At 40.7% G+C, this 15,772-nt stretch overlaps 2 protein-coding genes across 5 annotated transcripts in view; one reads left to right on the plus strand and one right to left on the minus strand.

Moving 5' to 3' along the window:
* The window catches only part of sh3rf2 (SH3 domain containing ring finger 2), a 27,036-nt gene extending 13,138 nt beyond the window's left edge, over window positions 1-13,898 (plus strand). For 3 of the 4 annotated variants that reach the window (XM_066716857.1, XM_066716856.1, XM_066716855.1), the window contains exons 4-11: window positions 1,698-2,003; window positions 7,276-7,409; window positions 8,426-8,596; window positions 9,452-9,714; window positions 9,967-10,059; window positions 10,183-10,505; window positions 11,121-11,389; window positions 11,747-13,898. In XM_066716857.1, coding sequence (XP_066572954.1) covers window positions 1,698-2,003; window positions 7,276-7,409; window positions 8,426-8,596; window positions 9,452-9,714; window positions 9,967-10,059; window positions 10,183-10,505; window positions 11,121-11,389; window positions 11,747-11,927 — 1,740 coding nt within the window. In that variant the 3' untranslated portion in view covers window positions 11,928-13,898. The remainder of the gene's footprint in view (window positions 1-1,697; window positions 2,004-7,275; window positions 7,410-8,425; window positions 8,597-9,451; window positions 9,715-9,966; window positions 10,060-10,182; window positions 10,506-11,120; window positions 11,390-11,746) is intronic. The other variant, XM_066716858.1, reaches the window with a different exon arrangement.
* On the minus strand, window positions 13,089-15,526 carry plac8l1 (PLAC8 like 1). The gene is made up of 4 exons (XM_066716862.1): window positions 15,422-15,526; window positions 15,104-15,296; window positions 14,619-14,755; window positions 13,089-14,176 (listed from the first exon to the last, which is right to left on the minus strand). Exons 2-4 carry the CDS (start codon window positions 15,228-15,230, stop codon window positions 14,045-14,047), a joined length of 396 nt encoding a protein of 131 aa, XP_066572959.1. The 5' UTR covers window positions 15,231-15,296; window positions 15,422-15,526; the 3' UTR covers window positions 13,089-14,044.
* Between the last annotated feature and the right edge of the window lie 246 nt (window positions 15,527-15,772).

Raw genomic sequence — 15,772 nt, forward strand, 5'->3', positions numbered from 1 at the left:
CTTTACAAAGTGTATTCACATCAGAAGTCCATATTTTGAATAAATGCCTTTGCTTGCTGTACATGATTCTACAATCTGTGGGTCAAGAGTCAAGTGTCTTGGGACATCTGTTTCCATTTTGGGAACTTTATGCCATATTTTAACTAGAATATTTTGTTGGTAGAATAAGACTGTGGCCTTATATGATGCTATTTCTGGTTCACTTCACCAGAGCTTTCTTCGGCTTGCTTAAATCCATTTGGATCTGACTTTAGGATTCATAGTAACACCTCAACATTCAGCCTTTTTCCACTTTTACTTTTACTGTTGATATCACACCTGAACCCTCACATCTGTGCTCATGTGGAAGAACTTTTAGCAGGGATAGAATAAGTAAAGGGGTGGGAAATGGCCACTCTCCAAGTATATAGTTACAGTGCCATTTAATGTGCAGGCAAATGGAATAGTGATGAGAGCTGAGTTGAAGAACAGTAAAGAGATGAAGATGGATTATATTTCTCTTCAGTTTTGCTGAGGTTACCTAAGACTAAATTCATTTATTTATATAGGCTATGTATTTTATCTGATGATGCAATTAACTGAAATCCATGTCCATATGTAAACCAGTGGTGCAAGGATATGCAAACTTTTTCTTTTTTGGTGTAAAATCAATGCCTAAATCTCCCATGCCCTTATGATGGGTACCCAGTACAGAAAAGAAAAAAAAAACAGCTGATTTTACAATGTGACCTTTTACAGCAATCAGATCAGATGGAGTTTTCTCCTGTTTAACCCAAGCTGGATTTGTTCCCAGCTCCTGGAGGTAATTGAAGAGATGAACTGATCCACCCTGCTGCTTTATGATAAGGGCACTCACTGCGCAACACCATTATTTCTCTCTCTCGGTGTGTAGGAGGATGTCTGGCTATTTGATTCCAGTGTGTCTCTTGGGACACCTATCTAAATAGGTTTTCTGTAAATTCCCTACTTTAAGGAAATAGGAATGTCCAGTTGATTCCTCATCATTTGCTGCCTCTGCAGGAATCGGCACATTTCTACTAATGAGGTTTTTGCCTTGGGTTATAAAGGCTATATTTCTGATCGACTGTATTTTTAAAGGCAGAATTCACCCTGCTGTCATTAGGAACCCTATACTATATAGAATATGCCAAGGCAGGTCCATCATCCATATCCATAAATTCACCAACTGCTGCCAGTTTGTGATGAAAGGAGAACTCAACCGCAGGCTTCTGTTGTCTTTATGAGCATCACCGCGTCTGTGTGACTGCAGTGGTGTTGGGCACCGACGCGTTAAGACACAGAAATGCTTTTTTTCTTTCCCTTTAGCTTTCCCCCCCCCCTCTTTCCTCGGTGGCACACCAGCACATTAGGAGAATGCATCAATCCAGCCTGCCTGTTTCAGTTAAATGTGTCAGTCCATTCTGCCTCTTTCGGTTAACGGCACCAGCTTGGGCTGCCTCCCTCAATTAGCTTTGACTTTGTAGCGCAGGGGTAAACGAAAGGGCAAGAAAGCACTGTATATCAACTAACTCCCTAAGCTTCTCCAAAAGACCTAAGGAGCGAAAGGTGTCGGGTAATGCGGAAAGTTGAGAACAAATAAAAGTAACAAGAATAACATGCAGTGAAATTCCTAAAAGCTGCCTCTTCTGTATACATAGTGATAGTTAAAGGAAACATAACATTTATTTTCTTTTCAGACTAATTCTGCTGCTGTGAGGCTTACAGGGAAGGTGAATAGCTCCCCGGAAAGCCGCAGCAATTTGGGGAACAGCACAGCCACTTTGGTGGTTTGCCACAGGCTGGGCGACAGCAGCCCACGGAGCCCCAGACAGACTTCAGTGACCAGCACCTTGAATCGACTCAACAGGCAAGCCCTGAACCCCTCGGTGGAGCGGCCATCCCTGGAGATCAGCACCCCTGCCTTCACCAGCTCCGGCAACCCCGCTGTCGTGGCACAGCCGAGCGAGCACGTCTCCGAGCGCTCTCCGGCCGCCCTGGCTCAGGTAACTGCCTGTGCTTGTTTTAGCTGGGGGGATGCATGGAAGCTTCCATTTTTAATATAGTTGCCATGCAGCATTTTACCCCACCCCCCCATTACATTTAACATGAATTTAGTAGGATGTAGTAGTTGTTAAAAAAGTACCACTGTCTATCCTAGGGGTTGAGAGACTTTCTTTTCAAGAAATGCATAAAACAGCTGCAGGATTCTATCGTGTGTTTTTCATTTTTTAAGAATGCTGTGCTCATAATATCAAGGTAATTTGCTTTATGTTCCAGGACAAAATGTACTCTCCTATCTTCATAACATATACTGAATGTCAGACCAGAGGTTATGTAGCTACATAGAACATACGTTATTCTTGTAATTATCTTAAGCATACTTTGATAAGATTAGCTGAAGTTTATTTTGGAATTGGAAAAAGAGCGAAAGAAACCCTCGAACCTTGAGAGACCCTGTGAGTGCTGGATATGAAAATAGTGTTGCATTCTTAAACATTTAATTATCTAGGTTGTTATGTGAGCAATGCGAATTTCATGGCTGTTATGATAGCAGTGATCTGTGAATGACAAAGCATATTAATTATTTAACCAATTTGACTGTCTGGCTAGGAATATCTAAACATGTTCACTCTTGAATCTGCAGTGTTTCCTTTTTCTCTTGGTTTCACTGCATGTGATCGTAGGTCCAGTAAAGAAAAGGGAAGGCAGGGGATCGTGATGACATATCCACATGATAATCCCATTAAAATTCATCACTATTATTGAAACTGAAAACAGTCAATGGATATGAGAGAGAGAGTGATGGGGACAGGCAAAGAAAGCAGAATTGTACAGGATCCAAAATGCATGTATTAAACTTTGCATAATTTAACAGTCTATCCAGAGTTTTCCTTTTAGCTTGAAAGCTGAAACAGAGCTCTCCCAGCAACAGGCTTTGAAGAGCTCAAGCACACAGTCTGAAAAGTATTATTCTTTTCAAGTCCTCCATGATCAAATATTCATTTCTGATTAGGTGTGTCACATCAATCCGAAAGGATAGAGAGTAAAGAAAAAAAACATGCAGGCCTTAGAAGCTCTTAAAATGTAAAGTACAGAGAGAATAGTGTTCAATAAAAAAAATAAAAAATAAAATGTAATTTGAGATTTTACAGCAGGTTCAATCTATCAAAGTCTTTGAACAGACTTATCATACATTTTATTTCTAAAAGGAAAATGACTGTAATGTGCACTGTGTGTGGAAAAACTGGACAGAAAGAAATGTATAAAATGTCTGTGCAACATATTTCCTATAACTCGCCAATAAGGCCACATCACTTGCTGGACACAAAGTTTATCAGCTGTGTAAACGACCCTAAAAAGAGCTGCCCATCCTATTTAACTGACTACTATAGCTTAGTAGAACAGTTGCCTTCCTCATGTGTTTAGATTAAAGGCTAGTTATCATTAGCAACTTAGAAACGATAAATAACAATTAAATAATGCATTGTTTTTTTCAGTGTACGTGGAAGTGTAATTTACAAATTGTTTTAATAATGACTGTTTACTGTCATCTCATTCTTTAAGGCGTGGGAGAAACTGGAGGCAGGTTAATACAAGATTACAGGGCTGTATGCATGCCAGGAAAGTATAAACCATGTGGGAAGCAAACTCAAAAGTAGAGCAAAAATAAAAACATCTTAAAAATCCTGGGCTGATGTTTTCAGCCTGTCAGCACATGTTGGGAGTGCGGCCAGGTTTCCAAGTCAGGATTGCAATCTGGGAAGGCATCTGCATTTTAATTACAAGCCCCACAGTAAGAAATGCATCTGAAGGTGCAATATGATGTATATCATTGTCTTCAATAAAGCCCTGAGTCAGGGAAGAAAAGTGCTTGGTTAGGACCGAAGCAAATTATAAACCCAGCACAGTATGAAAACTGACAACTCCCTGTTCTATCATGGAGTGCTTTTAAAAGTGTATGAATTAGAACAGTAATGCATGGGGCATTTTGTCTTGTACAGATTAATTAGAGTAGTTTATTGTGTTTGTTTTTCCCTTTTCCTCATGAGTACAACCACTTTTTGCATTACAATTGTTAAACAAGAAATCAGGAAATTGATAATATATTATGGAAAGAAAATCAGGAAATATAGTGGCACGCTGAAAGAATTCTGCTGTATATTTGTTTTCTTTTTGTTTGTTCCTTCACTTGCTTGGGATTATTGTGAAGCTGTTTGGCTGTGTTTAAAATCTTCAATTATTGAAGGCTGTGCAATTGATTTATATGAAGGAGTGAAATGGACTTGATGTAAAAAGTGTATCAAGGACCAAATGTTTGACCTGCCCAGAGGGAAGTTTATACAGATCTGTTTTTCTTCTTGATCCTTTAGCATAGAAAGCAGTGACATCCTGGATACATACAATCGCCAAATATTCCATCACTCTCAACTGCAAGGCATGTATGAGACAAAAACTGCCTAGTCTTGACACTTCAGCATCATGTTAATTTGACAAAATGCACTGAAAATAGGCAAAGTGGATATGAATTGCGATGCCTTTTACAACACACAAATGCTGGTAAATAACAGTTCAACAACAGCACACTGAAAGCATTTACAAATAGGTTTCTTAGGGTCCAGCCTGTGCCTTGTCATTTCACACGACCCAAAGCTTAGCAGGTAGGGACTCGGCACTTGAAATTACTCTGCTGTGTGAGGGCTTTAAAAAAGAAAATCCTTCACCAATCTACTGTGGTACTGAGGCTCTGCAGTAAATTTGCCATGACAGGGAGGATGCTAAACAGTGGCACCTTAGATGAGTGATAAAGGTAGTGATTAGTAATTTTATACTGCAGGCCTGCTCTACTGACATTGTGTGCACAGAATGCCCTTGATCCTCAGAGATGACGGGAAGCTAGCATTGCGTATATCGAGCTTGGTTGGTTGGTGTTGGCATCTTGTAGTGGAAAAGCTATCTTGGTTCAGTGAATATTGTTGCATACACAGCTTTGCCTTCAAGCTGCACACCCTTATCATTTTTTCTGGTTACTTCACATTCCTTATCATAAATTATCCCAAAAAACAAAGAAGGAAAGAATTTAAAGTATTTGAAGTGTTTCTGATGACTTTTTAAGCTTGCTTTAATTTGTGTGGGGGTTGGGGCTTCACAAACAATTTGATTAGGATGAGGATTATAATGCATTTGAGGTTAAGAGTATGTTGTGCTGGTTGCACCTGACTTCCATTCAAATCAGCCACGTCATCCGTCACATACGTGTCGTTGCCCCTTCGCTCGCCCTCCGACTCACTGCAGCTCATGTGGAATTCATGTCAGGAGTCTGAACAGACTCCCCTTTCATCTGTGTGATGTGTTCCATATTCAATGGTCAAGGGTTTTGCTAGCTGTTTTCATTAAGTCGAAGTGGAAAACCACAGCTTCCAATACAGATATTGTGTAATACACGGGAGTATGGAAACCAGCACAAATGTGATGTAATTTCATCCCTTGTTCACTCTCCTTGACCTATGTTTTGGATTACCTGTACCAGCTTGCTTGAAACCTACATGTGCAGAATCAGACACATTTTTGCTCAACTGAATCATGCTACACTCTTATGTATAGCATATAAGTTAGCCAAGGTCCTTTTTTTCATGTTTAAACATTTGTTAACCCAATTAATTCAGACTGGTAAGTACGGAATGGGTGAAATATGAAACATTGGTTTTGTCTGTAATACCATTATTTGTTTGTCAACAAGACAATAACATCTTACTACACAATACAATATCCTGAGTTCGACCCATTTCCAGGCTGCCCTCCCTTGTGGCAAACAATTATTGACACCTTTTTAAATGACAGTACAAATTGCCTGCTTTAGAGTCTTAAAGGATGGCTACTTTGCTCAACAAAACTGGATATAAGTGGAATTAATTCAACGCCAGTGATTTTTAGTTTGCCTTGATATGAACAGTTTATTGCTGGTGCTAATTAAATGTGCTTTGTTTACAGTATTTATAGGCCTGTTCCTCTATAGTGATTGGTCAGCAGCCAGGAGATTAATGGAATAATTAAGAAAAAGCAAACATCTCTTTCCATGTGGCCCATTCTTTCAGTAATTATACTCTAGATGAAGAAATATCATCTAGAGAAGATGAATGCATACAAGATAATGATATTTAATACTGTTTTGTCTTAGAGGGCTTGGCAAGTGTACAGTTCACCAGAAGATGTTCCCTTTCTCAAGCATGGACACAGATGTTTTTATGTTGTGCTATCAATACAACTGTCCACTCCAGGTGGTGCTCTAATGATTTATTCCCTCTGTGAAAACCACTCTTCGCTTGGGACTTTTCTTAATAGATCTATAATTCTCACACCCTGGCTGGGGATTTTAGACTCTCTCCTCTCCAGAAACGGTACCAGCCAACAAAAAATAAATGAATACTACTACTACTAATAATAATGCTATAAGTCTGCAATGATTCAGATGCAGCAACAGATTCATTAGCCAAACCTGGAATATTTCAGACTCTCCAGGAGTGATAGGTTATCATTTTCCAATTTTCCTGAAAAAGCAGGCAGTTCACAGTATTTACCTACCAATCAACTTCAATGATTGAACTAGCATGCATGTGAAAGCGATATAAGACGCCCCGCCACGTCATGAAGCCTCAGGCAATCGAAGCCCATCATCACTTAGATGCACAATGAATGTTACACACTGTACATGGGGGAAATACGGTACTTTAAGATTATTTTGACCAGCTCCTGAACTTTTTTTTCTGACTGAGCTTTTGAATGGTTCTGATTGGAAGCAACACCCCATCTAACTACACCCTTTATTCATTCGTCAGCGTAATTCCTAAGCAAGTATCACAAACATGCAAGAATGCAAGGGGGCAATATTTTTTTTTCTTATAAAGGGCTACACTTCTGAAAGTGATTACTTCAGCACAGTGAAACTCTAATCCTACTCACTCTGGAATCCTGCCTAGCTTTTTTCGGGAGAGGGAGTATATTTGCATCCGTAGGAATGTGCTGGAATAAAATGTAACTAGTTGAGTACTGACCTGTACTTTGTCTAGTAACGTGCAACTGCTCTGAAATAGTTGTTTTGCAAACCATTTAGCAGCTTTAATCGCCCAATAACTCAGGTTTTAAGAGATTAGATTTGAACAGCCATAATTGTGTTTGTACTGCCTGTTAGCATCTTTATCAACAATATTTTTTAACAAGAGTGCACAGTGTGAAAGAAAATTAAGTAAATTCCTGTGGTTTCACATGTTTGATTTTTAGATGCTTAGTGTTCCTGCAGAGAGAACAGTCGCCACAGAGCCTTCACCAGCCATCGCCATGGCTCTTATTAACCCGCAGTCCCATGCCATGTCTGTAGAGAACAAATACTCACGCCAGCAAGTCTCCATCAGTGTGTAAGTAATGCTGCCTATTTGATTCTGCTGGGGGCCCTACTGGCATGTCCTGATTAGGGATGTTCTTTAAGGATCCATAAAGAACAAGAAATAAATAAATAAAGATAAACAAACAAAAAACATTTGTCTTAAGAGACCTAAGCATGACCTAAGCATGCTGTTACACAGCCCTATTCAGGAGCTCAATTAGTTTTGCTGAAAAGGTCCATTACTGAACAAATGTAAATACTTTTCTAGATGCCCCAGGATGTTTGGCGTGGTCTCCTGTTTGTGACGGTGTTTTGCACATGTTTAATTTTAACAAAAGCTGCAAACTAAGAAATTCTGTCAATTAACTATAACAATGAAAACATACAAAATTAAGACAATTTGTCAGTCTGTTGATTGTGTATTGCTTTCCGTCTTGTTTTTCTATATGCAAATGTTCTGTCTATGAATAGATGAGTGAGTGAGCAAATTATGTCTGCATTTTAAGGAAAATTCACAAGTCACCCAGGCAATTTACGATCTGCCTGCATCCTTCTCCCCCCAAAGGGAAATAAACAAGGTCTCACTCTTTGCTATTCCTTTTACCCTCCCCAAAATAGAAAGTATTATAGACCACAGTGAAATGCTAATGAGTGTTAGCCACTTAGAATAAGCCAGTGTAGCATGGCACTGTATCACTTAATCTCAACACACTTCAAATATTAAACAGCTGCTTGCGGAACACTGATTTTGTCTGACAAGTTTCCTTGAATGAAGTTATAAAAAGTTTCCTGTCTTTTTAGCTGTTCTCAGCTTTCTTTTCTGGTGGATTTCTCTGCAGAAGGCTGCAGCCTTTCTCCTCATGACAGCTTTGAATGAGTCTAAAGCCTAGACCAAATCCTAATGTTGGTACAACAAATACCAGATTTTAATTTTCTTCAATGAACAATCACTCTAAATGAAAACATTCAGAGGGTTATTTTCAAGTGCTTTACCTGCAGTGCGTGTGCAGTAGGGCAGCAGTCTCTGAGCCTGTGTGTGATTCACAGATGTGCCACCCTGTACTCCTACACCCCCCGCCGCCCGGAGGAGCTGGAGCTCCGCAAGGGAGAGATGGTGGGAGTTTATGGGAAGTACAAGGAGGGCTGGCTCAGAGGCCTCTCCCTGAGAACGGGCAAAATTGGCATCCTCCCGGGTAACTATGTCACCCCGGTGCTGAGGTAAGATGCTGGTTTCAAAACTGTCAGTGTCAAATACTTCAAATTATTTCACCTACTATATCAGTGCTCAGTCAAGTGCTTGAAAGATATACATGTAAAGACAGAGAGACATTTCAAGAGCTTTCAGCTATTCATAGCCTGATAATGCAAATAGTTTTAATGATCATTCGGAGTCGGCTGAAGGCTGACATTGGCAGGGAGTTAATGTAATGCTGTAGGCCCCTGTTGTCCTCTGTGAAGGGAGGTCTGACATCAATTTGATGCCTGCTATCCTTCAAAGGATGCCAGGGAGACCTAGAACGTCCGCCCGTCTGCAACCAATTAAATATTAATTCTGCCTGGTGAAAAATAATGTTCCTTGTGCAAAGAGACACACTTAAGTGGAAGCCCAGCAGGCAAGACTATTAGTCTTTTCCTATTTACTTTAATTGACCGCACTTCTTATTGATGTATAGTCTATGGTTTTCTCTTAATGCAGCATTAAAGATGGGATCTCTCTTCTGGACTACTTTTAAGATTAACATTTTGGTAATACTGTTGTGTGTGGTTATTACATCGGATTTGGTCTATTGTGAATGCTAAAAACATTGTTTCTGTACAGTATAATTGTAAACCTATAATTCCTGTCATTACTGGACACATTTTAACAGGAGTTTCTGCCTTTCTAAGTCCTTACCCAGGTACACAGGTCAGTTTTGTGTGATTAATGAAGGTTTTTAATGGTATAGAAAGTGGAAGGCTGTGGACAAATATAAGTAAAAAGAAAAAACATTTTTTAGCTTTCTTTAAAAAGGTAAACCTGTTCTGAGAAGTGTTTATTTTGAGAACCGTCTCATTTTACTGTCTTGGAAACAGAACGTCGGCCAGGTTCTTTGATCCCCAGTTGGCCCCTGCCGCCCCTGCCGTGTCAGGGAAGAGGCCCCTGTCATCCGCACCGCCGGCTGCAGTGCTTGCCCTGGATAGAGCTGCTCCAAACGGGACGACGCGGCCAGTCAGCCAGGTGCACTCTGTTGCCATGGCAGCCCCGGTGATGTCAGCCGGCGCAGCCAGAGCGGCAGCCCAGCAGGAGGGGGCTCTAGGGAGAGGCTCGGTGCGACGAGCCTTCGCTGCTCACAGGGGTAAGCAATGGCGGCGCACACTCCCACAGGCAGCCGTCAGTGCTCTGGAGACTGTGCTGAAGAGCCTGTTCCCCGAATCACACAGCCCTTGTGCACAGGGGAGCAGGCCTGTCCTAGTTACATACGTTATAGAAGTGTACAGCAAAGTGTCAATCAAAAACCAAGGAAAAGTATAAATACTGACTCTGGATTGACCTGTCATTCAGAGAGGTTGTGTTGGTATTACATTTAAATACCTGTGTTACTTTCCAGCTGCAGAGTACTCCCACAATCACCCCGAGGAGCAAAACATACCTGCCCTTTTCAGATGTGTAACATCTGGTCAGTCACTAGTGTATACAAGTTGTAAGTTTCATGATTTAATTTCACCTCAGAGGCACTTCAGCAATGATAGCCGCTGATTAGGTCTTTAGCAGGGCCTGCACATTACAGTAAACTGTATCAATGTGAGTTTTAATGTGTTGTCAGGGCCGTCGCTGCCGAGTAATGGCTCTGTACGTCAGGCTTCCTCAGCTGTTATCCGACCCCAGCAGCCTCAGCCCTGCGGGACCACAGCACAGACTCACAGCATCAGCCCTGCACCTGTTACAGCTGGAGTGAAGCAGAACCAACCCACCCACTCTGCCAGGCCTCTGTGCTGGGTTACTGAGGCCACAGCGCCCTCTGCTGGAAACACACTGACACTGGACACCAGAGACACTGTTGCCAAAGAAGCACCTAGTAAAGCACCGCCAGGGCCTCCGCAGTCCATCTTGGTTAAGCCAGACTCCTACAAAAGTATTTTTGAAAAGGTAACGACTGCTGTGACTGTAGGCTAAGTCCCTTTATGTATTCCAAATGTCAAAACACTATTAGTTGAAGGAGGCAGTACAGATGTGGGCATGGTTGTTGTTAATATTAATGTAAGAAAAACCACTACTTACAGTTAGGTCTGTAAATATTTGGACAGTGACACAATTGTCATCATTTTGGCTCTGTATGCCGCCACAATGAATTTGAAAAGAAACACCCCAAGAACAAGCAGGAACTAAAGTCTATGGGTTCCAGACTTCAGGCAGTCATTGAGTGCAAAGGATTTGCAACCAAGTATTGAAACTCACAATTTAATTCATGATTATGTGAGTTTGTCCAAATACTTTTGAGCCCCTGCAATTGGGGGGACCACATATAAAAATGGGTGTAATTCCTACACCGTTCATGCAATTTGGATGTAACTACCCTCAAATTAAAGATAAAAGTCTACACTTAAAGGACATCTTGATTTTCCTTTCAAATCCATAGTGGTGGCATACAGAGCCAAAATGATGACAATTGTGTCACTGTCCAAATATTTATGTTCCTAACTGTATATACTTCTTTTCAAAGGTTGTGTTTGTGAAACTGTAGTAAACGTGTTTTATGTGCAGCCTATGAAAACGGTGAGGTTTCGGACCCGAGACTCCCCTCCTCCGACAGTGAAGAGCAGCTCTCAGCCACCAGCAGCACAGAAGAGCCCCACCCCAAGGCCGGGCCCATCCGTGCAGGAGCCCCGGGGCAGCCAGGCCACTGTCTACCAGAGCAGGGGGGCAGCAGGCACAGATGCTAAGATTGTAACACTCAAGAAGGGCAGCTCACTGGACATCTCTAGTCCAGACTTCCCTCCACAAGGCCAGAAGCCATCTTCCAGTGCCAACAGGTATCACCTTTACCTGCATTAACTACCATGCATGTGACTTGCTTGTTAGGAAAACTTACTTTTCAACGGCTACATTGTGCTGGTTTCGGTGGGGTCATTTTACTTCCATTCTCACACTCTGTTGTCTATATTCCACACCCTGGTCAGTGTAGCAAACCAAAAAGGATAATGATTGTCATTCCTCCAGCTGCACTGGAATATAGCCAGGGCTGGAAACAAACACTTCGTCATTGCTGCCAAAAGATGTTTTGGAAACGGGATTAGCAGCTTGCAGCATGTTGTACCTGTCTCGGATATGCCATGATTATAAATGTGATACAATTCTGACAGCAAGCCATTTTCCTTTTTGGTTTTCAGATACAGGGTGGCAGTGCCCTATACAGCTCAGAGTGATGCTGAACTGCACCTGAAGGAAGGAGACTGTGTCCAGGTACAGAAAACACGACCAGAAGGCAGGCTACTGGTCACCCAAGAGAAGAGTGGGAAAACCGGGCTCTTCCAAAGTAACATCTTGGAATTTCTAGAGAAACAGAGCTGACTGATCTGCACCTTTTAAGATATTTGTTCTCAGTTTGTGAAATAGTTTGACACAGAAGGACCCTTTTTCAATATAGTAAACGGGTGTCCAAAACACTTAAAATATGTTTTGATGTTTATCACTGTTAAACACAACTGCACTACTATAGTCATCAAAGTCTGTGTGAACTGGGCCATGAAATCCCTGCCACTGGTTTACAAACGGAGGAATCCCTAAACTATGATGTGGGGCAAAATACTGATATAGAGTAAGCTGGGCTTGGGCCAGCCCATGTTTTTACAGCATTAAAGGAAGTGAACTCTACCTCCAGTCTGCACATACCAGATTCTGTCCAGTCAGCACCCCTGTTGGAGTGAACATCCCCTATCACTAGAAGCGTAATTGTTACTATACATCTCTAAGCTGGAGGTGGTGGACCTGGGTAGAGATGCTGATTTTGGACTGTACGCTATGTGATAGCAGAGTCTCTTGCCTAATACCTTTCACATTATACAGATTGCCTAATATTTCAAATGCAGCCCACAGTGCCTACTTTGAATGTATAATTTAGCATTATATTTTCACACTGGGTATTTTTCCATTGTAAACGATGGCTGTACACCAAAGTTTAAAATGCATCATCATTAATCTGGACATTTGTAAGCTCATTGTAAACGTAATCTACGCTACCCTTCCCAGTGCATGGACATGGCAAAATCTGGTGGGGAAAACAGTCAGTGAACAGTTTGTTTTAGTGCCTTGCAAGCCATAATATCTATTTAAATGGAAAACTGAAAATGTGTATTTCTGTGACTCAAGTATACATTTGGATATTTACATTATTATTTATATTTAGGATCCTAGTTATTCTTCCATGCACTTAAAATGCACCTTATTTGTGAGGTTTCTGCCTTACCAGGAGGTAGAGTCTTTGATGTAACTGGACTATTTCAAAGAAGGGCTAGGATGATCCTAAACTCCTTATCCTTTTACTGCACTTTGAACCATATCACTCAGTGCACAAATATACACCAACAATCATTAAAAACATGAATGCCATTTATGAATGCTAATATGTATCATACTGTGGTCATCATAACAAAGCTGTACATTTGTAAAATGCACACTTTAACAGATGGGTTTCTTAAACTCATGACGACAAGTCCAACATATTGCAATAGATTACATTTAAAATACATTTTATTCTTATGATACTGCAATAATGTTAAAAAAAATTAACAAAGGAATACTAGAATTTGTTTTGTTGAATGCGTAACAATCAGTGTGTCAAAACTGTCCAGAAGTACCAAGAAATAAATTAAAATGCATGCAAGTCTAACACTGAAATCAAAAGAGAAAATGTGAGCTATTGTGGGGTATGTGGAAAGTGATGAGGAAGTCAAAAGTGACACTAGCAATACTAATGTTAACTTGCCAAGTTAATAAGTAATAGCAGTAACTTAAATATTTTTGATAAGCACAGACAACAAGCAGAATATTGTTTCAACAGTTCATACTTCACACTGGCTTCATCTGAGTAAAATGTCTAAGTTAAATATGTTGTCAGCCTTCTTAAATGTCAAAATGCCACAGAATAGAATAGAAAAGACTATGTAAATATACACTTGTAATATAGATCTCCATGAGAAATTCCATCCTTTGTCATTGAAAGTTGAATGTGAAATATTTATGAAATGCTATGGGGGAGAGGATTTTCTCCAAATGAAATGTCTAGAAGAGATGAAACTTTTGTACATTTGAGAAAATGTTTTTTAATATGGAGGGAGATTTAAAGGAGTTTGTTACCAAGTGCATACTGGACAAGGTATGGACAGGTCAGCAGTTTTTATTTTTAATTTCAGAAAATAAAACTAAATATGTTTGCATGTTTTCAATTTCTCAGCCATGTTGTCTACTGCTCCTAAACATCTGATGCTGCATTCATAAAACATAAGTGTATAAATACTGATTAAACTGTTTTGTCACAATTAAGCAAGATCTGAATGGATTCTATCACCACCCATACTCTGTACCTGATTATGAATACATCACAGAGATTTCAAAGAAAATTAGATTTCATTTTCTGTAATAAGCTAAATTGAAAGGGAAAAGGTGAGCTGTCTGATGGACCAGGAGAATCAGGAGCACTCAAGGGTTGTTGAAACGTGGTAGATATGTGTCCTTATTCTTCTCTTTAACTCTCGGATCATCTGGCAGACTGCTAAGGGATAGCAAAAGTACACTGCGGCCCAGTCCCCACAGACACTGCCCTGCAAAGGATGGTCAGAAACAATGAGAGAGGAGTCATCTTCTATATAATCTGCAGTAGACATATGAAAACAAAAGTAATCCTCTATTGAAAATGAACTAGCTAACCATTCTTAGAAAATGTGTAGTAGCAATCCTTTTGCATGTGGTCGTTATCCCATAATTGTAAATGTAGACATTTGCATTCCCGCATCACACTGTGGAGCATTGTAAGGGCAGCAATGTGGAGGATTCAGGACTCGAGTGGAGCGTGTTTGCGTGTTCAATCCCAGGTGGGGGACACTTGCATAAATGGGCAGTTGTATAAAATAAAGTGATATATTGTAACCATTGTAAATTGCTCTGGATAAGGGCATCTGCTAAGACATGATACAGCAGAAACAAACTGCGATCCCTTCCCTGCACACAGCGGTTATACCCAAGTAGGTTCGATTTGAATCTTACCCGTAGTTTGTATCTTTCCCTAATCCCTACGCGCATGGCAAACGTGGAGCCCGGGAGCAGCGGTAAGCACAGGCACTCGCCGTACTGGTTCGCCAAGCTAAGGTCCAAACAGCAGGGGGACACTGCACCCACAACACCTAAAACATTAAAAAAATATATATATGGTTTGATCCAACAAAATTAAATGACTTTCACAATGTGTTCCCTCTACTTTGAAGACAATAAGACTTGCTTTGCTAAACAGAGTCCATTTGAAGCAGATTATTTGTATTAAGTGTACATAATGATGGCTGAAGAACAGAAAAATAGTTCTCTGACTGATAAATTATTAATGCAACCCCCCTGAGACCTACTGGCTACACATACTGTTCTGTAAATATTAGCCCTTAGAATCAGGGTATTCATGCAAGTTAATGTACTATAACAGTTTTTAGCACGGTCACGGTCAGTCCATTTGCATGAACAGGGTCTGGGGGTCGTCTTACAGATGGTCTTGTCGCTGCACACATTGAAGAGGCCCGTGCTCCAGTCACCCCCCGTCTGAGTGATGGTCGTCACAGTGGTCGTGGTGACGCCCAGGCCCGGCTGAGTGACGATAGGAAGGTCTGCCATCGTCCCCGTATATTCAGGGACCAAGTCAGTCAGATACAAGAGGCATCGGAGTCTCTCAAATTAAGCCTTGCAAGCAGAAAGGCAAGGAAAATAAGCACAATTATAGTTATACACTATTTGTATGTAATTAAAGAAAAAATATATATCATGCTGACAGAATTAAAAAAAAAAAAAAAAAAAAAAAAACTTACTTGATCACTGGGGTCATAACTGCACTGCCATTGAAGCTGTACGACTGAAGGCAAACACTTCTGTGACCGAATTTGGAAGAAACCAGACCAGAATGGGGAAGAGAGAGCGTGTTCTCTGAAAACGGGTGTGTTACAACAGATAGCGCAAGGGCTGCCATTTTCAGATATTCCAGCATCTGGCTGCTGTAGATAACAACTATTTTCCACATCTGAAGGCCTGGACCGTTGAACTTATTTATTTTGTAAAGCAGACTAATTGTACAAAGCATCCCACTAAGAGATCTAAAAATAACCCAGATATCACATACTGCCCACTGCACACCTTCAGACGTGAATACTTAACAAACGTTT

Source organism: Amia ocellicauda, chromosome 11 (assembly GCF_036373705.1).
Source record: "Amia ocellicauda isolate fAmiCal2 chromosome 11, fAmiCal2.hap1, whole genome shotgun sequence".
NCBI lineage: Eukaryota > Metazoa > Chordata > Actinopteri > Amiiformes > Amiidae > Amia > Amia ocellicauda.

Coding starts and splice junctions, on each gene's coding strand:
- plac8l1 (XM_066716862.1), bottom strand. CDS start 15,230: ATGGCAGACCTTCCTATCGTCACTCAGCCGGGCCTGGGCGTCACCACG. Junction 14,756..15,103: donor GTGCAGCGACAAGACCATCT/GTAAGACGACCC, acceptor TTAATGTTTTAG/GTGTTGTGGGTGCAGTGTCC. Junction 14,177..14,618: donor GGGAAAGATACAAACTACGG/GTAAGATTCAAA, acceptor CATCCTTTGCAG/GGCAGTGTCTGTGGGGACTG.